The following is a 25,171-nucleotide window of genomic DNA, read 5'->3' as shown; positions in this document are numbered from 1 at the left end:
GGGCCGGGCCGGGCCGCGCGCCGCCGCCGCCCGCTCCGCCGCCCGCTCCGCCGCCGGGGGGGGCGCCCGCTCCCGCCGCCGCCGCCCCGCGGACCTGCCGCAGCGGCGCCGCCGCGGGCATTCCCGGAAGCGGCCGCGGCCGCCTCCGCCGGCAGCCAATCGGCGCGCGCAGGCGGCGGACGTCCTGCGCCGCTGGCCAATGGCGGCGCGGGGGCGGGGCGGGCCGGACGGGCGGTTTAAAGGGGCCGCGCGGCGCGGCGCGGCGCGGCGGGGCTGGGCTGGGCTGTGCGCGGCGCTTTCCCGCTGCCCCCGGCACCGTCCCCGCGGGGCTGGGGCGGGGCACAGTCTCGAGGAGCCCCGCCCCCTCCCTGTCGTCACGGGGCACGCCCCGCCCCGCGCATAGAGCCCGCCTTCCGGGCCATCGAGCTGGCTAGAGCGCCGCTTCCGGCTAGAGGCAGCGCGGTAACTTCCGGCGGGGCGGGCTGGCGGGGGGGGGGGGGGTTGCGTAGCAGCGCGCCGGGGCCGGGCGGGGGGCAGGAGGTGGAGGCCGCCCCGGAGCCGGCCCGGGCGGCAGGCGGTATGTGAGGGCGGGGGGGCCTGGGGCAGCCTGGGGGGCTCGGGCGGGCGGGGGGCGGAGTACTGGGGGGGAGAGGGGCCGTGGGGAGCCTGGGGGGCTGTTGGGGGGGGGAAAGGGGTTGGGGGCCTTGTGGGGCTGGAAGTAAAACGGGGGTGGTGGTGAGCGGTTGGGAGACGTTTTGGGGTGGGCAAGCTGCAGCGAGAGGCTTTAGGGCCCGTCAGCGGGTGTCTCGAGTGGGGGGATGAGTCCTCAGCAGCGTGGGAGCGGGGATCAGCGGCGGGTGCGAGGGCCCGGAGTGGGGCCAGGTGGTGCCGAGGCCCTTGGGCTTGCTGTGATGCAGGGGCTGGCAGAGCGTGGGCAGGATTGCCAGGAGCCTGGCTTTTGCATGGGGGGAGGCTGGCCTGGGTGGGAAAGGACCCACCGAAGGGCCAGAGACCCTGGAGGTGGAGGGGGGTATTGCTGAGAACAGATGTTGATTTGGGAAAGGGTTTAAAACCCTTCTGCAGCCGTGGGGGTAAGCGATGGGGACAGAAAGAGGTGCTGAGGAAAGGGGGGTGCATCGCCTGGAGTGCTGCAAGGGTCTTTGTGCCTGCCTGCACGCGCACAGCGGTGGCTGCCGTCCTTGCTGCTGGGGCTGTGTTTTGCAAATTTAGGAGTTGAGGGGATGAGCGCAGTTTAAACCTGTTTCTGACAGCTCGACTGCGAATTGAGCTCCAAGTCATCTTGAGGAGTATCTCTCGGCTTTGATCTCTGATAACGTTTCTAACCCTCCCTGTACATGTTTGTTCCAGGCTGCTGGAGCCTGAGTAACATCAGACCTGCTCACGGGGTTGGCTAGTGCATTGCTAAATGGGTGCTGAGAAGGTGGAGCAAAAGAATAAGTACTGTGGCTTGAGAAGATGGTAGTTCCGTCTGATTATACAGTGTCATAAATACTCCGTGACTTCCCTGACAATTGTTCTTCTAGTAGCTTTTAGAGGGAAGCTTTTAATTGGGCTGAAAGTTTCTCTGATGACAAATTATTTGCAGCCTCTGGGTGCTACTGTAATACAGTGAGGATTAAGGCCATTCTGGTCCTCATGCACAAGAAGCTCAGGGCTCTGGGGTGCTCTTGGATGAGGAGTGGAGAAATAGGGACTCTCATGTGTAGGTTAGCTGTAAAAAATTAAAGCGTGTATAATTATAACAAAAGAATGTGAGAACACTTACTGCGTTCAAGCTCTTGAAGTCCTGTGACTGACCTTCAGAGCACATCACAAGCCTTTTGTGTGTGTTCGAGGCATTTGAGGAAGGATAGGAAGTAAAGGGAAGTCAGTAATTTAATGAAATAAGGCTTTAGTTCACGACAAGGTTTTATAATGCAGGCTGTACTGAATGGCGTGCCGCTCTGTGAGGTGTCTCGCAAGTCTCTGGAAAAAGAGCAGGTGTTACTCTTTACAACTTTAGGCACCTAAGTTTGACAGGTATCCTGTCTTATAGGAAGGTCCCTAGCCTTTCTTTAATATGTTTTGTAGTGTTAAATATAAAACCTGTGTTAATGAGAAAACTCAGCACAATGCAATCAGATTAGTTTTTTTGTTCTAATAGTAAAATGTTGTTTGTAGTGGCTTCCAAGGACTATGTGTTATTGTGCCTGCTTTGGTGCTGTAATAATGTCCAGTGGTGTTGCTGAGCTATATTTTTATCCTTGTTGCCTAGAACAGCACATAAAACGAAAACAGTATTTCTGATCTAGATTTTCTTGCTGTCAATTTTTGTAACACTAGAGTGAGCATAGGAGTTGGAGAGGAAAAAAAAAAAAACTTGGATTTGTGTCAGGAGGTATTAAGGTGGCATTTGGGGAAACTATTTTTAGCGAGATTGCATAACTTAAAAGCTGAGACTTTACCTACTGGGCAAATATTTCTTTTCCTGCAAATGGTGCATTCTTGCAGTGCAGCAATCTTGCTGAAAACTTCTGTCGGGGAAACGAATGGGGGATTTAAAGCAAACAGAGTTTTGGCTGAGGGCTGGAATTTCCAAAGCGAAGTGCCACAGGGAGGCGATTGATGTTGGATCAGCAGGCTGGTTGGTACTCGGCTGGTCAGGAATGCTGAAATGAGCAAGGGCTCTCAAAACTTGACTAGGGGCTCTTTAGTTATCCTTTTTTTTCCTTCTTTTTAAAATAGAGTAATTTTTTTAGATACTTGGAAGACAAGGTAAGGAATGGTCTCAGATATGGTGATTTTCCTGTGTTCAGATCCTTGTTCCCAAGAGGAACATGAGACTTATCTGGCTCAGGTTGCAGGTACTTGATTGTTTTTGCACAGGTTATTCAACTTAGGCATGTTGTGAAGGCTCTTCAGGAAATGCAGGTTTCCTGATGGAGGGGAAGTCTCTTGTGTCTGGCTGAAGGTCTGGGTTTCTTTTGTGAAAAAAGAAAGACATTTTCATCTGGGTTTTTAGAGGGTGAGTGAAGGGCAGGGCACAGCTTCCCATGTTGGTTTTTACCATGCTCTTTTTTATTTTTTTTCCTATGACTAGATCTATCCTGTCTGACCTCATGATTCTTCTGTAGCAGCGGCTCTTGGCCAGTGAAGAATGACATTTTAGACTGTAAAAGGAGGAAAGGGAAAGATGGGCCACTGGGAGCAACTCCCTGAAAAGAGTAAACCAAATCCAGCCCCATCTCTTTGCTACTTAGGGAAGAATTCTGCCACAGAAGGTAAATCAAGTACTTTTCAAACTTTTTTTTGCATCTGTGAACAGGTGATGAGTTTAAGTCTTCTTTCTACACATGTGGTACTTCAGACATGCAAATGGTTAGAATCATATCAGCAGTTTAATGGGGCATTGCTTTCTATACAGGGCTTCAAAGGGCTACCGTGGATGGTTTTAGGACGTATTTATTTGAAAATACGTTGATAAGAAGGACCCCTTTACCTCTGCATGCAAACCCTGATCTTCTATCAAGAGTCTCCCTGTGCCTACAAGGAGTCCCTCTGTTCTCTGGAGCAGTGCAGTTGACAGTGCAGCACATGTGGCTGCTGTCACAGCTTCTAGCTGCTTGATTTCTCCCTCAGTAAACGTACTTAGATCACTGTTTAGAGATCGCAGACTGCTATTCCGTAGTCTGTGCAGGTTCACAGTGAATGATACAGTTCTTGCTCTAAAGCTGTTAAAGAACCTTTCTTGTAAATTAATGCCTGCAGGGAAATAGCAGAATCCTCGTTAAATTTCGGTGCATAAATAGTCTAAAACAGCCCTGCCAAACTGGCTTAAAAACTGCTCCTGCCTGATTTCTATATCTATTTTATTTGGTGCTCTAGAATGAGACAGGCACTGGCATTTCAAGAGCACTCTCAAAAGAGCTAGATTCCCTGTAACTTGCAGGGACAATGCTTTGTTAATAAAACCTTCTAATGAATCTGGAATTTTGGAAAGACATCCCAAAAGATTGCAGAGACAGCTGGAGGCAATACAGAGCAAACTTCAAAAAGAGCGAAAGGTAAAAGTGAGCTGTAAGCTGAGCTGCTGAGCGATCTCTGCATGTGTGTTTTCTCACTGATCAGTCAGCTTGGTGACTGGCCAACTTCTAGGGCTTCACAGCTTGTGTGGGCTTCCTCACAGCAGAAAACAGGAAACACTTCTTAGTGAATAGGATCCTTGCTGTTCTGTTTTAAGGATGGATTATTCACCAGAATAAAGAGATCCCTTGCATCCATATGCTTTCAACTGAAGGAAAAAAGCTCTTTGGTTTTCCATATGGCAGCTGATCTAGATTTGCTCAGTACAGTGGCAGTGTTGGTTAGTTGAAGATGTATCTGAACAGAAGCTTGAAAATTCTGCTGAAGTGTCTAGGCCCCACTGCTGGATTTTTCTCTCTGAGGTCCATGTTCTGCTCTGTGTTCCTGGGAATTTTTGTCTTGTTTGTAAAGAGCTAAGACTTGCATTCATCCGTGTGGGTGTTACCAATGAAGGCAGTGGTTTGGGTTGGGTGGGGGGATCCTTTTCCCTGACAGTTTTGGCTTTCTGATGCTGGGTATCGCAGCAGCACATCGAGCGCCTGTTTAAACTAGCTGTCTAGTGAGGTTTTCCTTGTGACAAGGTGTCAAGCAGTTAGGATTCGAAGGAGGCAAACTACTGGTCTCATGTAGTGGCAATGCAGGATGTTTTTTGTAACTAAGTATTTGTATACAGATGTCTTGCTGGCTATGTTTTGTCTGCCATTTCTGGGGAAAAAATCATTAAACTCGTTTAACTTCTGCTTTAGGTTTTCTGTTTTGCTTGGGCTGTTTTGACATCGTAAGAAACAGACCAGAAAATAAAAGCTATATCAGGAATGGGTAAGACTATGCTGTGCTGTGAGGGATGGGTAAGGCTATGCTGTGCTGTGTAATTCCAGCACAGCCTCACCTGTTATCAAGTGGTCTGTCCTGCTTATCTAAGGAAAGGAAGTCCATCTTGCAGACACTAATGTTCTCCTCTACCTTATCTGTACCTATGAATGCTCTTAAAATGAGCCACTTCTTGTGGGTGCATAGCATGGCAGGTGCATGAGGGCCCAGTCCTGCTCAGAGCCTCTTGGCACTGCTGCCATATGGATGAGGAATGTGCAGGGCCTTCAAAAGTACACAGGGGCCAGATTCCTGCCCCTGGGATCTCATAGTGTTAACTTCTTCCTCTAGTCTCACTGTGTCTGCCTGTAGACATGCTGTGGGCTGCAGCAGCATGCCATGCCACATTCCTCAGTGATCTCTTTGGGGTTTGTGCAATGTGTCACACACAGCACACTGACAACTAGGGAAAGCAGGCTGTTGTCAGGGGAGCTGGTGGCTCAAGCATATTTAACGAGAGTTTATACCCCAAGTCACAAAATCTAGTTTAGTTCCTACCTGGATTCCTAGTAGCTAAAAGCTGTTACTGCAGATAGAGCTCAGACAAAATAGAGTCTTTGCACTATAGAAATGCAGAACTCTTGCAAGAGGGAAAAATATTCTAAGCTTGTGAAAAGGACAAAAACAGAAATTCATGCTTCTGCCTGAGTCTTTTACATTTCCCTTAAATCTGAGACTTACAAATCTAAGACTTTTAAGGTTGGAGAGAAAATGTTTCTGTTTGTGATACTAAGATTGAACATATCTCACATTCTTGCTGATGTTCAGTTACATCACTTATGTGCTATGTGGGTGGAGGTCATATGCAGATTCTTACCCTGACACTGCAACTGAGGGTTACGTTGTCTGTCTGAAAATGAAGAAAACAGGCGAGTGCTCACTGATGGGCAGGAGAGGAAGCATGGGTGAACATCTCTGAATCAGTGCATCTCCACTTCAGTTGATCAGAGGGATGTTTTTGGAGGAAAATATCCCAACTGTTGTGGAGATTTGCCACAAAAATCCTGCTGAAGTTTGAATGTTCTGTTTTCTGTGTCGTTACTTATCTGTGTGGGTTTCTGCATATTCTTTCTGCCTCTTTGGCAGCTCTATTTGAGGCTGTAGAGCCTATCCACAGTGCTGTAGATTGAATTCCAGAGCTTTTAATGGGCTTGATTTGGGAAAAAGTACAGAAGGGAAGTGACAGGAATTGGGTGGGAACCTCAACAGCTCAAGGTCAGGCCACTCTGTCAGAAAGTCTTAATAAAAAGCAGGTCCCTGATGTTTCTGAAACAATGTGTGATTTTTTAGGAGTTGTTTCCATGGCTTAGCAACCTGCAGCAACAAACTGTGTTCTCTGAGCCTGTTTTGGTTGCGAAGCACAGGCTTTGATTCTTGATTATGCATTTTATAGAGCTTTAGGACGTGAAAAGACCTCCTGGGTTGGTAAGACCTTAGCACTGCATCATGTTCTTTGAAGGCTGAAGGTAAGGATAGCCTAAGCCTAGATTTTGGTTAGGAGCAAGCTTGAGAACTTGTGTTGTCTGTAGCGCCAGAGAGGCTTGTTCTTGTCTTCTCTGCTTTATTTTACCTTTGTTAGATCAGAGAGCTCTGGGGTTCTATTTTAGCTGCTGTACTGAAGGAGAGTGACGGGATCGGCAGAAACATGCTGTTCTCGCATGTTTGCGGACTTTGCGTTGCAGAGGATTCAGTGTGAGACAAAGCAGGATCTAGCAGAGGGATGCAGCGTGTGGGAGAAACCAAAGCCTCCTTGGGAGAGATGTGTGCATTTGAAAATACTCTTGCCTTAAGTGCCAGCTTCGCTTCAGCAGCTTTCTAGCTTTTCGTAGTGCAAACAAACAAAAATCCCTTCTGAGAGTGGAGGAGGGTTTGTCTGAGGTTTGCTTTTCCTGAGAATTTGAGCAGTTAACATAACCTGACCAATGTGTTTATGCTCCGTATACTTGGAAGAGAGCAGGATTTTAATCTGGTCTGTGAATGTTGCTGCTTTTAGTCCCACAACTCTGGAAGAGAGCTGCTGTTTCAGTTCTCTGACTGTGGAGCTGGAGATAGGCTGGATAAACGCTGCATCCTGTGCCTTATGTAACGACTCTCTGGGCCAACTGTGTGTCAGAGAACAGTCAGTGCTGTAGATGTGAAGGACAGGGCACTGCAGAGCCTCACCTAGGCTGCTTGGGTTTCTTTTCCAAATACGCCTTGCCTACTCTAAGGAGATAATTGCCTTGCCCCAGTAGCTGCAAACAGGGACGTTCCCCTCCATGTTAGGTTGTCTTTCGTTTTTGTAGGTGCCAGGGTGGCATTGCCTGCACAGTCTCATGTGAACTTGGCTTCAGTACCTTGCATGCGGTGTGCTGAGAGCTGTTTTGCTTCCAGCAGCCACCTTGAGGAACTTCTTAAGGATTTCTTTGCTTTCTTCTCTTGAGGTGGCTTATTTCCAGGGCTAACCTTTCTGCCTCCAGCCTTTCGCTTACATGTCTTTAACATATTAAAAGTACTGAAAATGGGGTGAGTTTGTTTGGTCCCAGCTGAAAGAATCTGCAGGTTGTCTTGCTTGTTTGGTACCAGTAGCGTTGTTTCATGTTGTGGGATTTTGAGGCACAAGGCCTGTAGGTGTTCCCAAGACGCTCTGAAGTCTGACCGATACTGCAGAGATCCCAAAGAACTTCCCTGAATGAGGAATGGTCTTGCTGGATGGAAAAATCTTCTAGGCCCAATTCTGCACGGATTAAGCAAGTAGAAGTTCCTCAACGTATCCTTTTCCCTTCTACCAGCTACCAGATTGGGATCTTGAACATGGTGAGGACCTCATGATTAATGTGTTTTCCTTCTATTATACAATTAAGAAAGATTGTTTAATCCTCCTTTCCTTTTGATTTTTTTTCTTTGCCTATGTGTATTCAGGCAAAAGCTTCCTTTTCCCTTTGGGGGTGGGGGAGCATCACTTTTTTGAAAAAAGCCTTTCACAAGTGTGGGGTGTTTTTTTGAATGGAAAATTCTGCTCTTTGGACATGTGCATTTGTCAAGCAGAAGATCAACACTAGTAAAAAAAAAAAAATACTTTGTGGAAAGAGCTGTTAGATTTGTACTGTCAATACTTCTGGCTTTTAATTAAAATATTAGTCATTATTTGCTATATGTTTTGCCTGTGGCCCTTTGGATCAAAATAGTATATACTAAAACTTTGTGGGTTACTGTCAGTCATTTCTGAAGTCTTTGTTAACTGAGTAAACCACTTTGAAGAAACACCTCTGCTTAAGAACATTTTCAGGCCTGGGAATTACTGGCTTTTTTAGGTGTGGGAGGAACTGCAGTGAACATTCTGTGTATCTATTGGTTTTTATTGCTGCTGAAGTAAACACAGTTCTTGAGAAGAAACAAATTAACCCATATGACCGTGGTTTCAAAACAAGAACATTAGCCCAACAATCGTGTTGAAACAGTGGTAACCCTTTAAAGGGTTAGTAAGCGAGAATCATTCAAACACAATTCCTGAGCCTTTGTGTAATTGTTCCATTTGAGTCTGGAGTGTGACTGAGAATCGTCCTTTGCCACCTTGGTCCCAATTCAGGTGCTGTACATAAGTCACTTTACTGATGAAGCACTGCTTAAACACTGCTGTATGCCAGAACACCAATGCTCCCTGAACTCTTCTGTAAGTCTCTAGATGCTATTAGAGACAAGAGGATTAGTTTGCTGGGGTTTTTTTACTGCGAATGGAGCGTAAATTACTTTAAATTGCTGTCTGCTTCCTGGGTATGTGCAATAACAATTAGAGGCCCTCTGTATTAACCCTGGAGAGGCAAGTGAACGAGTCATGTTTCAACTTACTCTATTTAAGCGTCTGATATGTTTTTTGGTAGGGAGGGACTGCTGCTGCTCCTTGGTGTCATTAGTGCTGTAGTTAATTGCACACATGCCAAGCAGTCGGTGGTGACCGACAGCGTGCATATAGGCAAAGCTGATTTATTTTATCTACTGTTCTTCACTAGTAAGTTTTAATGGAGAAGCTGAAATCAGGAAGGTGAAGTGACTGTCCTGGCCTGCAGATCAGCGGTCTGTCTTCTGTACTAGTGTTTTATTTTTTGTCAACTCGTGGCCTTTAAATGTCTCAAATGTATTCAGAAATTCCTAGGAAAACCACCAGGCCATGCAGGCTCATTCCACACATGCAGGCAAGCCAAGTACAAACAAAATTGGAAAAAGCAAAGAAACAAACAAAGTAACGTCAAGAATTTGGTCCTGTGATCATTGAGTTGCCTCTGCAGACCTTACTTATAGTGCTAAGCACAAGGCAGGCTCTCTGCAGCTGGGCCCAGCAAGTTACCTTGCTGGATGGACTCTGGACTCCGCTCCTTTTTGGCACTAGTGTTTGAAATTAGGTCTGTTCCGTCAAGCTGTGTGTAATGTGGGTGGACACTAGGTGTAACTCTGTACCAGAAAAGTCAAGGTAATGATTAGAAGGACCAAGAAGATCTGACATGAGTCAGTTATAAATGGTGGTGTCGTTTGGAGTAGTGCTGCCAGATTTGTGAGGCTTGATAGACCTCCCAGAAACCCTGGTGCCACGCGGAGAGCGCTGTAGGGAGAGGTGGTTGGCCTTCAGAGCCTCTGTCTCATAATCACATCTTGAAATTGAGCTTGCTTCCTTGCTTCTTACTTCCTTCAAGTTTTCATAATGTCCAGTTATGCAACTCCTGTCCACATGGCTGGTTAGGTACATAACTTGAGGTATAAAAGCTATGGGAGACATTGTAGCCAGAACTCTTACTGCTCTGAGAGCTACCCATCAATGCTAGTGTTTTGCTTTCCGGGGAGTTATGAGATATATGTTGTATTGGGTGTTCTTCATCAAGTAAATCATGATGGGGCCTATATCTGAGCAGAGAGCTTGTAGCTCTCCCTGGTGCACAGATTAAAGATTGGATTTCTGCTTAGTTCGTATGCCAACGAATAGCCATTTCAGCTCCCTGCTTGGCCAGGCAGTGTGGGGAAATCACTGTAGCCAAGAATGGTTTCCATGCACAATATGCATTGCATTTATTTCTGTCCTGCTACATTGCATAGTTTGAAAACTAGGTCGCTGGACAACTAGGTCACGCAGAGGGACTTTTAGCCAGCTTTAGATTGTGCCGCATGTTCAGACTCAATATTGTTCTTGTTAATCTTCAGCTTCAGACAGCTCTTCTCCCTCCTTTTGTGTGGAACGGGGCTTGTTGCTAGCGCTGGCTGCTGGGTCTTGTGCCAGCGGTGTTCCGGCGGGCGGGCGGGCTCGCAGAGCTGCTCCAGTCCCAGCGCTTCCCAGCGCCCACGTTTCTTGGTTCACTCTCTAACCCGGGGCAGAGTGGCTGTGTGGCGGTCGCTGAGCTCAAGAACCTGGCTTGCTGGGGCCTGACGTGTTCCAGTTGCAGCTGCTGGCTGCACTGCTCTTTGAAAGGTGCAGGCTGCAAGTGCCAGAGGATGGCGTGAGCCGGAGTGGGCTGCTGGCAGGAGGGAGGCTAACTAATCACCGTGGCTTGGCAAGCTGCCCCTTGCCAGCTGGGCTGCAGTAACTGGGTGGCTTTGAGGGTGCAAACAGACTGTCTTCAGCTCTCCGCACACTGACTGTCGTTAAGCTGCTGAGACTCTCCTGTTGCAGTTCTGCTGGACCAGGCTGTTGTCCCTGTAACAGCTGTGGTCACTGACGTGAGAGTTTCCTGTGAAACTTCTAGTGTGTGAGATCAGTTAGGACCCCTCAGAGCTGCTTTAAAACTACAGAGCACGGACATGGGTGCAGCTTCAGCGCTACGACTCTTCCTTCGCCAGCAGTCTGCTTATTAGACCAGAGAGCCAGCTGCTCAGAGCCCTTTTGCCTTCATCCTGGCACCAGCCCTGACCTATGCATAGCAGCTGCCTCCTCCCCTCATCCGAGAAGGCTGAAGGATCCCAGCAGATCCCTTCAGCAAAGTGCTTCTAGCTGAATGTTAGCCCCTTTGGAGAGCCAGTTCCTTCCATGTACTGACATGGCAACTTCCGCCGTGCTACTTTGTCCTGGTAACTGGCTGTCCCACCAACAGCGTCGGCAGGATCTTTCCTTGGTATGAACTTGGACTCCTGGGAGTAGAAGTCCCCTTAAATGGATCCAGGGGGCTGGGAGCCATTTCCTGTGGAACCCTGTGATTTCTTTAAGCTTCTAGGTCACTTTTTTCCCCCCCTGGAAACTCCAGCGGCAGCAAGACTGTTTCAGAAACCTTGCAGCCCCCCATGATATGCTATGTGTTTGCTCACAGCAGGGAAACCGAGGCAACAAATTGTGGTGCCCCAGAACACACGCAGTGCAAAACAGTGAGAAGATCACTGGAGTCCTGACTCCCATCCTGGGTTTTAACTGTTACAGAACAGCCTCTCTTGCATCCATATGTTGTTTTCTCTTCCTTTCCTCCTCTCTCCCTTGCTTTCTGGTTTTGATTTTATTTCTTTTGGCTCTTAAAGCTGATGAAATTAGGAAAGATTATTAAAAACACCATTGTTTACAAAACAGGTTTCTTCCAAGCTGTCCCAGCTGCAAAGCTGCTCTGATATCTGTTGGCAACACTTATATTGGAAATAATGAAAAAATGGTGTGTCTCTTTCTGAGAAGCAGGCAAAGGCTGACACTGGAGACTTCCAGAACAGGATAATTAAGTTTTGTTTTGTTTATTTTAATTTTTAAGGGATTCTGTCTGGCCTTCTCTATTTCCAAAGAAGGGTTGGGCTTCCCTAGTGAAGTAATAGCAGATACAAGATACTTGCTTAGAAGAGGGACTAGCTGTGTGGATTTACTGTTAAAAGGAGAGAGGAGAATGGAATTGCCAGGCTCTGCTAGTGGCTGGTGTGCTTTGAGAGGAATTAGATACCTTTGCACTTGAACGTAAGACCCTGAGGTGTGCACTGTTCTGCAGTGTCCTTGGGTTTGCTGACCATCATGGTCTGAATCTCCAGGCATGTTTTTTGCTGTGTGTTTAATATGTAGCTGCTGACAACCTTCCAGTCTTGCTGTTATCATTTATCTTTTGCCTTGGAGCAGATTTACCTAGGTAAGCTCTAGCTGTAAGTGCAAAGTCCTTTGTGTTGCCTGTTTTGCTAGACACAATTGCACAGTTTATGATGGATGAAAGAGTGCCTTTTTCAAATCTTGGCCTTCTCTAGCTCTGGGTGATTGGGGTCCTGGAGACTTGTAGCCAGCACGTCTTTTGCCTGGATGAGACTCGGTTCCCTCTTCAGGCATGCTGTGTTGCCAGCCTCTGTGCTGTTCCTTGCTCGTGTTGCTCATACCGAACGTCAGTCTCAGAATGAGTCAGTGTCTCTTCAGAGTGCCTGGCACGCTGCGTGCACAGCGTGCAGGTGGAGCTGCACGCTGCTGCCCCTGGCACCCACAGCCTACAGCAGGCCGGTAAGATCTTGCAGAAGATGCTTTTTTACTAGTGAAGCTATCTAGGGCCAGGTCCTCCTTGGGCTGCTCTGCATCCTTCTGCTTGCCCGTGGGGTGACAATGTGAGGTGTGTTTGTGACCTGGAACAGCTGTTACCCAGGGGAAGCTCGCTGTGTGGGTGAGGAGGAGTGTGGAAGTATAATCCTGTGAGCTCCAAATGAGTCAGCCTCTCTGTGTCAGTGGAGTGGAGAGTTCCACTGCAGCCAGTAGATACTGGCTTATTCCACAGACTGTGCCTGGAGCAATTTACCAGGCAGAAAGCTTGGCTCATCTTCAATGTCTGGGATCCAGCGGCTTGAACATATTGTGGCAAGAAGGAGGGAACATGTGAACATGTGCTTTGGAGGCTGTGGAACAAATCTGCAGGCTCCCATGCATCCATTTTGTAGGAGTGAAGGGTAACCTTTTTTTAAAGCCGTTAATTTTCCTTTTGTCAACAGAAAAATTCTCTCTCAGCTATTGAATTTTCCTCTGGGGAAAGAAACAGTTAGTTATCAGGCTGGAAGACAGCACAGTATTACCATGGAAATCTTATCTGTATGGTTGCTGCTAATATGAAATATGATGGATATGCTTTGGGTCAGAAGAGCCGCCGCCTTGTTAGCTGTGTTTCTGCGCTGTGATTTGGAAGTGCTGAGGTAAGCTGATGCCAGATAATTGAATGAAGCCCCCTTGTTACCCAAGACTTGGAACAAAACTGGAATGCACTGAGTGTGTAGGAATGAATATCCTATAACCAGAGCAGGGAGAGTTTGTGGCGACCGACTGCCTTAACTTATTTGCCTATTTAAGTGGTGGGTTTACGGAGAGGATAGAAGAACAGCCCAAGTCAGGAGCTTGCCACAAGATGTTGGCTCCTCCACAGCGATAGCGGAGCTGGGAGAACCGTTGTTGGGATGCGACGGCCTTTTGGCAGTCCTTGCACGTGGTGCCATTCTCTAGCCAGCCTTCAGCCAACCAGTGGGTTGTTGCCTTCCTCTTACCTCTCCTCTACTTCCTCAAGGGCGTATTGGGAACTGGCCTTGAAGGGCTTTTGTCTCAGCTGGTGGATGCTGAGGAGGCTTAGGGTGAGTGCAAGAATGTCAAAGTACTTCTTACTTGTTAATTCATGATCCTCTCTGATACAATCAAGTTCTTGTTGCTATGTAAATCTCTTCTGTGCTAAGCAGCATGCAGGCACTTAAAGTCCCCAGGTCAAGAAGATGACAATCTAAAAAGACAAGACAGACATATGATGACAAGGGAAGCAGAGGGAAAGGATGGAAAAGTGACTTACCCTAGCTTTGCTCTGTCATTTGGGTTAAAGCCCTGTTCCTGTGACTTGCCTCTGATCCATGCTAGCTGTCCTCTCTCCCTGCCCAGCCCTAAGGATGGTGCTGGGATCCAGAAACTATGCATATTTGGAGGGGGCAGGATTGGGAAGTGACTTCGCTTAAATATAATCTTAAGTGACGGTTACTATTTATTGCAGAAGTAATTTGTTCTAAGAGGGGGCTTCCGTGGACTTCCGCTCCAACTTCATTCAGCTGTATTTTGTCTTGTCCATACTGCAGATGGCTTGGTTTGACTTCACCTCAGTGTCTAAGTGCCTCTATTAACCCTTTGAGGAAAAGCATCTTCTAAGCTCCTTGCACTTTGGTTCTGTGCATGATAGATGCCTGCAGCCTGTGAATCATTCTTGTTGAGTAGCACTGTGCATGTAGGGCTTGCTCATATTACCATGTGATATCTCTTTTGGGGCCATCCTGGAGATTGCTGAGCCCAGGGAGGAAGGAGTGTGCAGTATCCTGCAGGGCTAGGTCATTAATTCACCTCTGAATCTGACAGGAGAGAGGTTGGGCTGCCAGCTCCATCTCACTAGAACATCACAGACATTTTCGGCTCTCCTATTTCTGCTTTGCAGTTAGGAAACAAATGTTCCTTGCTTTGGCATGCTGTCAAAGCCTCACGGATGATCTGGCTCTGTGCTGGCAGAAGGGGCAAACAGCTGGGTGGAGGAATGAGAAGAATTCAAAAGTGCACAGACTCATGCAGGTGCAGAAATTTTTCTGGGGAAAGTTTTGATTCAGCTTCTATTTGGCATATGGCAAGGCCGTTGATCTTAGTGTTTGTGATGTGCCCTCTGCTCTTCTCCCTCCACTCTTTTACCTGAGTAGGTATGAAGACATTTGGTGTCTTGCCCAGCTGCTTGTTGGAAACTAGAAGTTTGGAACCGAAAGGTAAAGGGAGCTGAGCTGTTAGCGAGTGCACTTCTGGGCAAACTGCGGTGGGCAGGGCCAGCTCAGCAGTGAGACCCCTTCCCTCGGGGCTGCTGTGCTATCTGGAGTTGCTGCATTCACGGTGCAGCTTTGTCTTGTTAGTGGAAGGATCTTGTCCGGTTGCCCAGTCTAGTTCCACTTCTGATGCCTGGACACCCATTACAGTAACTGGTGCTGCATCTCCCTAGCAGTCACAGAGGGCAGGTTGTGTTCCTGGCAGCTGCTCATGAGTTCAGAAACACATCAAGATGCCACAGCGTGAATCAGTGCCGGAGCATGGAGCAGCAGGAACGAGGGTGTTTGGAGTGGTCCCAGCTGTGAAGTGAAACACCCTCCTGGTGAGGGGTTGCAGGTTGCACAGGTGCTGTGACTCAATTGCCAACCAGGAGCTGTTGCTCTGGGTCTTCCGCATCCTTGTTTGCCTTTCCAGTCAGTTTTACCCCAATGTAAATGCGTCAGAGGTGCTGAGATTTGCAGTGAGTGGCTTGTAAAGGGATGGGAAGGAATTTGGGTCCCTTCCCAGTTGAGGAGAGCAGCATTTGTCCAAAGGCGTGGGAAGGTTTGAGAGCAGCTGATCCTAGTTGCTCACAGATCTGTTCTCCATCCAGCCTGGAGCTGTTTATCATGTTATCTGAATTGCAAACTCTGACACAGGGACTTTCCCCACCCCAGCCTCTGTCAGAGGAGTCTTTTGTCTGTGCTTGCTCTGTGAAAGCAAGGAATCTATCCACACGTGGGGCTGATTTATCATCTGATTTTCACAGATGTCTAGTAAGTTGATTTAAGTCCCTCCCTACTGCCCTTTGACTAGGGGAAGGTACCAAGGGCCAACTGTGAAGTTATCGCATTATTTTCAGCCTTCTCCTGTCCATCCATCACACCTTCTCTCCTCCCTTTTCTTTTCCAGCTGAGCAGACACAGCAGTTTCCACAACACGCTGCACTTGCTGTGTCTGTCTAGAGCTGAAGCTCCTTTGGCTGGGGAGGTGCATGGCGTTGTGCAAGCAACTCAGCTGAGGTGTAGCGGCTCAGGGCTGCTGGCCGTGGCCGCATGGCTCTCACCTGGCTGGGGAACATCAGCAGGGCGAGTTTGCGCCTGCCCTCAAGGGCAGGTAGACGTCCCTGGCGTTTGTGCAGCTGGTGGTGCTGCCACACAGTGGTCCCCTCCCTGGGGCAGACACGGACGGTACCGGCGCCGCGGCGTGGCTGCGTGCCTCGCGCACCGCTTCTGTTTGTGTTCGAGATGGAGCCTCCTTTATCTCGTGCTGGGTGCGATGGCGCCGCTGCAGCGGGGATCGGTACTGCTGTGACGGTTGTCACCGGCTTTGATGTTGGTGAGAATGGGAGAGGAGGGGTTGGCTCTTCAGGGACAGGCTGCTCAGGGACCAGTAACTGCTGGCATACTGGGGCAGAGCTCAAGGTCAGTCTCTGGCAGGTACTGTGAGAAGGTAACGGACAGTATCGCCTGGGAGCCGTGCCCTCGGGGGGGAGGGACGAGCGCTTGGTGCCTGACGGGCTGGGTTCACGGTTGCTCTCGCTGCCGCACGCGCTCCGTGCTGTGAGCAGGCAGAGCCCGGGCGGCTCGCACGGGCGGCCGGAGGCTCCTCTCCAGGCGCTGGAGCACCCAGCTGCGATCACGCTCTGTGCCAGGTGATGTTACAGTCTTTGCTGTTTGTCTGCTCGGTGGAATGGTAAAACCAGAGTCAGCTGGACTTCGTTGCAAATACCTGCACCCAGTTAGCTGGAGTCCCAGGAGCCGCTGGGAACGCTGTCGCTGGGGAAGGAGCTGGTTGCCTTGCTCGGCGTAGCAGGGCTCGCAGGTGTCTGGCTGCCCCAGGGAGCAGTCTCTGTGGCACGCGTCGGCATACTTTGCTGCCCATGCTTGTAGGCATGCTGCGCAAAAGGCCGTGCCAGTGCCCAGCCTACAGGGCTGGACCCACTCATTGTTAGCAATGTCTCTCTGTGCTGCCTCTCCTGTACAAACTGAATCCAACTGTGCAAAAAAAAAAAAAAAAAGGAAAATTGCGTCAGGCTTAGTAATAATGCGTGTGGGAGAGCAGCAATGCCAGCAGTGCATCGTGAAGGAGCAGTTCAGCACACAAACAGCTGAGAAGACCACTTTCCCCTTGGCTGTGCTGCACCCTCCTCTGTGCAGCATTCGGCTGCGAGCTCCTGGCTGGTGCCTGCCATGCTCGGGTCTGCCGCAGCCAGCTGTGTTGGGCAGAGGGAGCAGGAATTGGAAACCTGGCTACTGTGAGGGCTGAAACCGGCTCTGTCTGGACTCCACGGATGCCTAGCTGCTCCTCACTTCTTTTCTTCCCCTTGCAGGGTTCTGGCATTGGTGATGAGCAATGGGGTATGATGTAGCACGCTTTCAGGGGGATGTTGATGAAGACCTTATATGCCCCATCTGCAGCGGGGTCCTGGAGGAGCCAGTGCAGGTAGGTTTCCATCTGATCACTGACTGTTTTTACCAAAAGCCTCTGATTGCAGCTCCAGACTTCTAGACGTCTTCATTTGATGATGGATGCCGCACACAGCATGTGTGTTATATGAGCTTAAGGGAGTCTTAAAGCTCTCTTGCTACTGCATTAAAGCAATGGCATATGCAAGGATGTGTAAGCTAGCCAGAATCCTGCTCCTCTCCTGCCACTAAATGTAGCTCAGATGGAGGATAAATAGAGCAGAGCTGTAGTTCCAGCTCACTGCTCTGTTGGGCCTGGCATGGCTGGGAGTATTTGGTCCAGGTCACTCTGCACCTAGTGGAGCTATTCAGGGAAGACCGCGATGCATGGGGAGTTTACTTTTTTCACCACTGCATCAGCTTTCTGTCCCTGTAAAGCGGAAGGGCGGTTGTATAGGGCTTTCCTGTGAAATATTGCAAGTTCTTCCAGCGCAGCGTGCAGGGGTGGCTGTGTGGAGGGGACTCTAGAGCACTGTGTGGTCTGTGATGTGTTGGTGCACCCCTTTGCCCACCTGGTAATGGAAAGGCTGTATTTGTCACTGTGTCCTGGTAAGCCCAGTTACTGGGAGAGAAATTACGGGCTCTTTTAGCCCCCTTGCCAATTCTGAATGCAGTAGCGTACACTCCTGATGGCTGAATGGAGCTGGTATCGTACTGGGGCTTCCACACCCCCAGTTTGTGCCCTTCCCTTCCTGGGAATGTATTCCACCAGATGCATTTCTGCATTGATAGAGCTGTGGCCATGTGTTAGCTAGCTTTGTACCCTTTGCATAAATCCAGCCTTCATTTGAAATAAAATAGCTTAAAATAGGATCAAGCTAATCTGGAGACACATGCTTGTTGCAGTTTGATCGCTTAATAATGAATAGAATCACAAAAGCTGTGATTTGGGCTGTGCCAGTAAGCTGGAGTCCCAGAGAAGCCAAGGATTACATAGTATTTCCTCCCTGTGTCAGTGTGCTGGGACAGGGGTGTGCAAAACCATGCGATCTATCAGAGTTAAAATAGTGTGTTAGCACCCTCCAACTACGCTAATCTGTTATGTCAAAACAAGCTTTGAAAAGAAACAGTCTGTCAACATGTGAACATGATCGTGGATTGTCACATAAAATAGAGGGAAAGTTGCAGGTTTCTTAAGAAGATTTATTTAAATCTCATTTTGAGAATGTGATATCTAAAAGTCCCTTGTTCCCAGGCTTTTCTCAAGAGTGTTTAACAGCTTATCTGTTGGACACCAGCCCTCCTGCTCTTGCCAACAGCACAGTAACTAGAGCTGTGATTAGACTGCCTTTGTAGCTGGACATAAGACTTGCCCTCTGACTAGCCTTGATTCGAAGGGTTCAAATTCCTGAGGACCATTCTCCTTGTTTCCTGCCTACCAGCTAAGTGATGAATGCTCTGGAGCGGATTCCTGTCATGGGGGTGTCTGAGGGAGAGGAGGCAAGTTGCTGTCTGTCTGGAGACCATTTCTGCTGACCAAGGGATTGTAGAATAATCTGGATTGGAAGCGGCTTCAGGACAACTGTGGTCCATCTGCATGTTCAGAGCAGGACTACCTCCAAAGTTATCTGAGATGGCCCCAGGGCCATGTCTAGCAGAGCTGTGAATATCTGCAGGGATGGAGATTTTACAGCCTCTTTGGGCCCCATCCCAGCGTTTGACCACTGTCACTGAAATACACAATCAAATGTGACCCAGCTGTCCCATCTTGGGCACAGAAATGGCCCTGGGTTCTGTCCCAGCCACACAGATGGTCTCCCAGGTTCCCCTACAGCCCTGGCAATGAAACATCACTTGTGGCAGCTGTGGTCCCATGACCATGGAGCAACCCTCTGCCTGCAGGAGCCAGTGAAACTGGCTTGATTCGCCATCTGCTGCAGTCCCCATCTGTGCTTCAGTCACTGAGGTTTCCAGATCACTAAGACTTCAGTGTGAGTAGATAGGGCTGTGTTGATCAGCCTTGAGTAGATAAAACCTTGTAAAGGGAGCAGAAAGGCCAGCACAGCAGGGAGCCCTGGGATGCAGGGGCAGGCAGTGGGAAAGCCGAGGGAGCAGGACTTCAGCAAAGCACGAGGGTGGGGAGTGGTTTTCCCTGTGCCAGAGCCCTGCACGCACTGCCTTGTCCGTCAATGAGTTCAGCTGCCCGCTGGCTCGGAGGCAGAGTGTGTCTGGGGAGGGAAGCTGGCTCGATCTGTGTTGCCTTGGGTCTGGAGTGAAATTCCTGGGACGGTGTTGTGAATCGAACTGGTGAATCCTAATCCAGTACATGCCCTACAATCTTTGTTATACCCTGGCTACATTTGTTGGCTTGTTCAAGGCAGCTGGTAAGACACTGCACGGAGGGAACAGCTTGTAAATGAGAGTTAGCCCTGAATACATCTGACCTTTCTGTAACTCTGGCTTTCTGGAAGGAAAAGATCTATGTTGTCTGAAGAACTGGCCTGTGTCCCATTCCCCCTCCCCAAACTTAATACCCTTTCAACTGTAGCTTGAACTTAAGAGCAGAGTCCAGCTGTATAAATACAGTGAAGTAATGTTCTAATCTGCCCTGGAAAAATGTTTAAATTTAGCATCCTGCTCTGTCTTGCCTCCTCAGCCCTTTAAAAAGGCAGCATAGGAGACATCAGGGCAGCAGCACTGTTCTGACGATTCCTAACCCTGTCCCAGGGAACTGATCTTTTTGTGAGACACCAAGTCTCTGGTGAGAAGATAGTAACTTGGAGGGGCTGGGCCCAAGAATGAAATCCAGACATGGATGAACCTGGGCATTTGCCATCCAAGAGGAGGAAGAATGGCTCTTCAGCTGTGCCTTTCACATTGTAGTGGGGAGGTGCTGTGCAAAGGCTTTGCATTTACTTTACAGGCCTGTTTTTTGGTGTCTCATTCTCCTGTTTGCTTGTGTAGTAGATATGTATCTCCCCCAAGTCAGTATATAGCTGTTGTGCAGCCCTCTGAGACTGAGAGCCTTTCTCTGATCAAGATCATTGCTAGCACATGAGCCATCCAGGGACCAGCAAACATATCTCAGCAGGGTTTGCGAGTAACATTTAGCCGATTTCTGCTCCTTTTCCCCTCCACAGGCTCCTCACTGTGAACACGCCTTTTGCAATGCCTGCATCACCCAGTGGTTTTCCCAGCAGCAGACGTGCCCCGTGGACCGCAGTGTAGTGACGGTTGCCCACCTCCGCCCTGTCCCACGGATCATGCGTAATATGCTCTCAAAGCTGCAGATCACTTGTGACAACGCTGTTTTCGGCTGTACGGCAGTAGTGCGACTTGACAACCTGATGTCTCACCTCAATGACTGCGAGCACAATCCAAAGCGCCCAGTGACTTGCGAGCAGGGATGCGGGTGAGGATGGCCTTGGGGGGGGTTCTGGCCTGGCCAGAGAGCACGAGCCCTTAGATGTGTCCTGTGACACGCTATTCCCACTCAGCTGTCTGTGGAGGAGGGCAGAGTGGAGACCCCAGGCTGGGGGAAGGAAACTGAGTTTATGCTAACTGGCTCTGCTCTGGGCACCCCTTTGACCCATGGACATGGCACTTTGGAGGCAGCAGGGCCTTATAGGCTGTGGTGCTGCAGAAAGGACTAGTGAAAGGCTTTTTAGCCAAAGCATGTTCCTCCTAAACTTGCTTCAAAGCCCTTAGTTCTTTCATGGAGGCTCGAGTGTCAGTTGACTGGTGGAAATGGGGTACTGGAGCTTTTGTAAATCTGCCCGGAGCCATTCCACCCCAGGACAAGTACTAGCATGAGTTCTTCTCCCTCCTACATGCTGCCAGCTCTGAGAACCAGGAGTGGTGGGTGGCTGGTCTGGCCTTGGCACCTCTGCTCTTGGTGCTGATATCCTCCCCACTTGTGTGTTGTAAACATCCAGCCAGGCTGGATGGTTGGCTTGGAAACAATCAGATCTGCCTAAGATGAAGTCAGAGATTGGATCAGGCTCATGGGCTTGCTAATGTTGGGACTGATCCTGAGCACTGATTACTTTCAAAGGAAGACAATCCCATCGCCTGCCTACCTGGTGGTGATCTGTTCTCATAAAGTCTACCCCATTTGGTTTAAACCCTGAGGTGCAATAGTGAACAGATCTAAAACATATTTGAGGTTACATGGCTCTGGGTTTTCCAGAGCTTCTTGCAAGTCCTCCAAGGCTAGCTTTGTCCTGGAAGTTGTTATAGCAATGCCAGGTGCTCTGGTGTGTAAATTTTCCTAACATGGAGCCTCTACTGTTTTTGCAATGCTCTACAGCTTGGAAATGCCCAAAGATGAGCTACCAAACCACAACTGCATCAAGCATTTGAGATCTGTGGTGCAACAGCAGCAGACAAGAATTGCTGAGCTGGAGAAGACTTCAGCAGAGCACAAACATCAGCTAGCAGAGCAGGTAGCCCCATGTGGGCAAGGGGGCTGACTTGCAGTGGGGTCTCTGTGCTAACATCCTCTTGGGAAGGGTCAGTCCTGCCTGTTTAGACACCAAGCACTGAAAATGGTTTATGCACAAAGAAAGCAGCTGTAGGGCAGACAGAACCGAGTGCAGCCAGGCCCTAGCTGCTGTTCTGCAACTCTGCTGTCTTGGAGTCCTTTCCTTGCTCAGCATGTGGAGAGCAACCTAGAACTCCCTCTCCTGCCCTGTTCTGCCCTTCACAGGTCAAGACGGCTCAGAGTTTTGAGGGTATCACCACAAGTGATCATTACTGTGGCTTAATGAGCTACTGCCTGGTGGCTGAGCCTGACAACCCAAGCAGGGCGGTGCCCTCACTCTGCCCCAGCTGCAGAGTGAAACCTGCCAGTTCAAACACCAACCTCCCCTGAAACCGGGGACAATAGCTCAGTGAATGTGCAGGGACACGTTCCTCCCTGCTGCTATACCAGGGTTTGCTCTTGTGACTTGTAGCTGCAGCAGTGACTCCTTTTGCAAACCGTGCTATGTCCTGCCTGTTTTAGAAACGGGACATTCAGTTGCTGAAGGCCTATATGCGAGCTATCCGTAGTGTCAACCCTAACCTGCAGAACCTGGAAGAGACCATCGAATATAATGAAATCCTGGAGTAAGTACTGATTCTCATGCTGCTCTAGGAGGAGCAGGGGGGGCCTGCATCAGGGTGTGAGTGGAGCTGGGCATCTGCTAGCTTAACTTGCAAACTTGAGAGAAGGATGAAGTGTCTTGCAAGGCAAAGGCACACTTTGAGAAGAAAATGTCTTATTAGAAATGCAAGTGCGAGGCAGTTGCAGGGATGTTTGTACTAGGGAGCAGCGTGTGAGCTGGTTGCACAATAGGTTCTGGTCTTTTTTATTCTTCCACCTGCATCCTGTTCACAAGCAGGAAGCTGCCAGATTCCTTCCTCCTTCTGAGAAAGGCTGGAGGAAATGACTTCCCATCTGATCCTTTCTTCTGCTCCCTTTTGGGAGTTAAAGGCTTTATTCAACAAAGCTGAATGCCACAGCAAGAGACCTGCAGGGATTGCTTGCTGAGGTGGGAACAGAGGAGAGGCAGGTGGGGGAAAAAAAGAGGCATTTCCTGTTCAGCTCTAGCTCCCGAGCATAGAGCAGACCCAAGGCAAGAGCAGCTGCTTGGTTTCAATGACAGCCACCACTAATGCGTGGCACTGACTATCTGCTTGTCCCGGTCTCTTCAACCAGGTGGGTGAACTCCCTCCAGCCAGCCCGGGTGACACGGTGGGGTGGAATGATCTCCACGCCGGATGCAGTGCTGCAGGCTGTCATCAAGCGCTCACTGGTGGAGAGCGGCTGCCCCACATCCATCATCAACGAGCTGATTGAGAACGCCCACGAGCGGAACTGGCCACAGGGCCTGGCCACGCTGGAAACCCGCCAGATGAACCGGCGGTATTACGAGAACTATGTGGCCAAGCGCATCCCTGGCAAACAGGCTGTGGTGGTGATGGCCTGTGAAAACCAGCACATGGGTGAGGACATGGTGCTAGAGCCAGGACTGGTGATGATATTTGCACACGGAGTGGAGGAAATATAAGGACTTCCAAAGCAAGAAACACTTCGTGCTGACAAGGGAAAGGAGGGAGAAGGGGGAGAGGCAGAGGGGACCGGGGGAGTAGCTAGTCAAAACCACTGGTGTTTCCTAGCCACCTGTATGGTTTTGTTGGGGCATTATTCCTTCGAGCCTCTTGCTTCCTAGCAGAAAGAGTTAAAAGCCTCTGGTAAATACTACTTAAAACACTTGGCCTAGCAATGAACACACAACGCAGCCCATCCATGTTTGCCCCTTGCAGATCAGCTTCCACCTGCAATATCTTTCAGGGGTGGGAGGGAGGGAGAGAAAGCACAACCACTCCTCTGAATACCGCCTGACTCTTCAGACCCAGCCTGTGTTTTGGATGCTGGTGCCTCTGCCAAAGCCCTGGCTCCTTGTGCAACCCAAACTGACAGGATAATTTGTTATCTTGCTGCGGACTGACCCCATGGCCAGTGGCATATCTCTTCTTTGTCCAGAGGCTAAATCGTTCTTGGGCTTTATCTCCCTCTCTGGATTTTTCCTGCCTCGCTCTCAAAGGTTTCTCTGTTGCAGTTTCTTCAAGTCTTGCCTCCTTCCATGCCTGACTGACCACACAGTACCTTAACAGCAGGATTTGCTCCCTGGCCTCCTGTGCTGGGCTGGGGAGGGGGCATGGGATTGGGAGAAGAGGTCCCAGGAGCAAGTCTATGAACGGAGCTGAGAGTAGTGCCCAGAAACAGCTCTCAAAACCTAAAGGCAGCTGAAGCCAAGACAGCTGAGCCGCCAAGAGGACAAGTCTCCAGCGCTTGTCAAGGGCTGGGGCCCTCCCACGTGTGGGAGAGACTCGGTCTTGGAGGAACCGGCCTTTCAGATGGGCTCTCCAGGCCCTGGATGCTGCCGTCCCTGCAGATCTGCGCGGGCCGTCGCTCCGTGCGTGCCCCACGCTGCCAGCCCGGCCGTGGCTCCCTCTTCTCTCCGACGGGAGAGCCCAGGCTCTCCCAAGCTTGCTGTGTGGATGCTCCTGCCCAAGCGAACAGCTCGTGGCTGCCCAGGCATCTTGTGCCATTTAAAGTTGCCTCCACGTGTTGCCCTTAGCCCTAGAGAAACTCCTGTCTGGTCTGTGTGCATTGGGTATTTGGCATAAGAGTTCTGTACTGTTACTGTTGTTACTTTTCAGACACTTGTGATTGTGGTTCTGTATTTTTTTGTACTTTTTTGGCCTCTTTTGTTTGTATATCCCCCTCTTTTTATTTTATTTTTGAAGTACCATGGACAGGCGCCTCAGAACCTGGTTACGTTTACTTGTTGGGAATTTAATTTATTTGCATTTGTTTTGTTTTTTACAGTTCTTTTCTCCTTCTGTGTCTGTATTATTCAGATACTGTTTCATCACTCACTCCTGTGCCCATGTGGCCTACTGTGAGGCAGGGATTTAAATAATCAATAAACAGCGTTCTGGTTGCTTTATGCCGGGCTCGGACAGTATCCTCACCGCTGGGACTGGGTGTCTCTGCTCCTCCGGGCAGCTCCAGCTGTCCCTGCTCACCGGGAGGAAGAAGCAGCCAGGAGAGCACCCGACTATTCTGGTTTGACAGAGTTCTGCTGCCAGGCTCTTGTTCTCAAAGCAGCTGCATTTTCTAGCCCTGGTGCTGGGAGCTAGCGGAGTCGGTGCCCTCCCACTGAGGCCACGTGAGCGAGTGCCAGCCGTGGGGCTTGGGGGCAGCTCTCCCACAGCAGCCCGGGGAGGAGGAGGCCGCTGCAGCCCCCAGTCCCGTGTCTGGATCCTTTCTCCCTGTGTGCGTCCTGCCCTGCGCCCAGGGGCCTTCTGGCAGCAGTGCTAGGACGGGGCCAGAGCAGGCGGAGGGGGCCTGGAGAGGTGCAGCAGAGAGAAGAGGCCACTGTGGCAGTGGGAAGGAAGATTCCCCACGTCCAGCGTGTCTCTCCTCAGTCCGTGCTGTTCCCGACCGTGGGAAGATGCATGACCGCTCCCGCTAGCCTTGCTTGCCGCCTCGCTGTCCCCCTTCTCCCTGAGCGCTTCCGTGTGCTCTGTGTCGCCCACCGCAAGCACCCAGCTTGGC

At 49.8% G+C, this 25,171-nt stretch overlaps 1 protein-coding gene across 9 annotated transcripts; it reads left to right on the top strand.

The window, feature by feature from the left end:
• The first annotated feature begins 267 nt into the window (after positions 1-267).
• Positions 268-24,560, top strand: RNF41 (ring finger protein 41). Of its 9 annotated transcripts, none has more exons than XM_062597482.1 (7): positions 268-462; positions 3,101-3,281; positions 16,986-17,098; positions 20,202-20,473; positions 21,371-21,506; positions 22,067-22,170; positions 22,763-24,560. In XM_062597482.1, the coding sequence occupies exons 3-7, from the start codon at positions 17,009-17,011 to the stop codon at positions 23,112-23,114; spliced, it is 954 nt and encodes a 317-aa protein (XP_062453466.1). In that variant the 5' UTR covers positions 268-462; positions 3,101-3,281; positions 16,986-17,008; the 3' UTR covers positions 23,115-24,560. The 9 variants fall into 9 exon arrangements, with proteins under 9 accessions (XP_062453466.1, XP_062453472.1, XP_062453467.1 ...); XM_062597483.1 differs by lacking the exon at positions 268-462 and adding an exon at positions 499-577; XM_062597485.1 differs by lacking the exons at positions 268-462; positions 3,101-3,281 and adding exons at positions 6,166-6,419; positions 7,549-7,749.
• Positions 24,561-25,171: the final 611 nt, after the last annotated feature.

The sequence above is a fragment of the Rhea pennata genome, chromosome 29, assembly GCF_028389875.1.
Source record: "Rhea pennata isolate bPtePen1 chromosome 29, bPtePen1.pri, whole genome shotgun sequence".
Taxonomy (NCBI): Eukaryota; Metazoa; Chordata; class Aves; order Rheiformes; family Rheidae; genus Rhea; species Rhea pennata.
This window is presented reverse-complemented; position numbering and strand designations above follow the sequence as displayed.

What these genes read in the sequence shown, in the direction of transcription:
- RNF41 (XM_062597488.1), top strand. Translation starts at nt 17,009, where the DNA reads ATGGGGTATGATGTAGCACGCTTTCAGGGGGATGTTGATGAAGACCTT. An exon ending in TCCTGGAGGAGCCAGTGCAG is followed by an intron (nt 17,099 to 20,201) that starts GTAGGTTTCCAT and finishes TCCCCTCCACAG; the next exon opens with GCTCCTCACTGTGAACACGC. An exon ending in ACTTGCGAGCAGGGATGCGG is followed by an intron (nt 20,474 to 21,370) that starts GTGAGGATGGCC and finishes AATGCTCTACAG; the next exon opens with CTTGGAAATGCCCAAAGATG.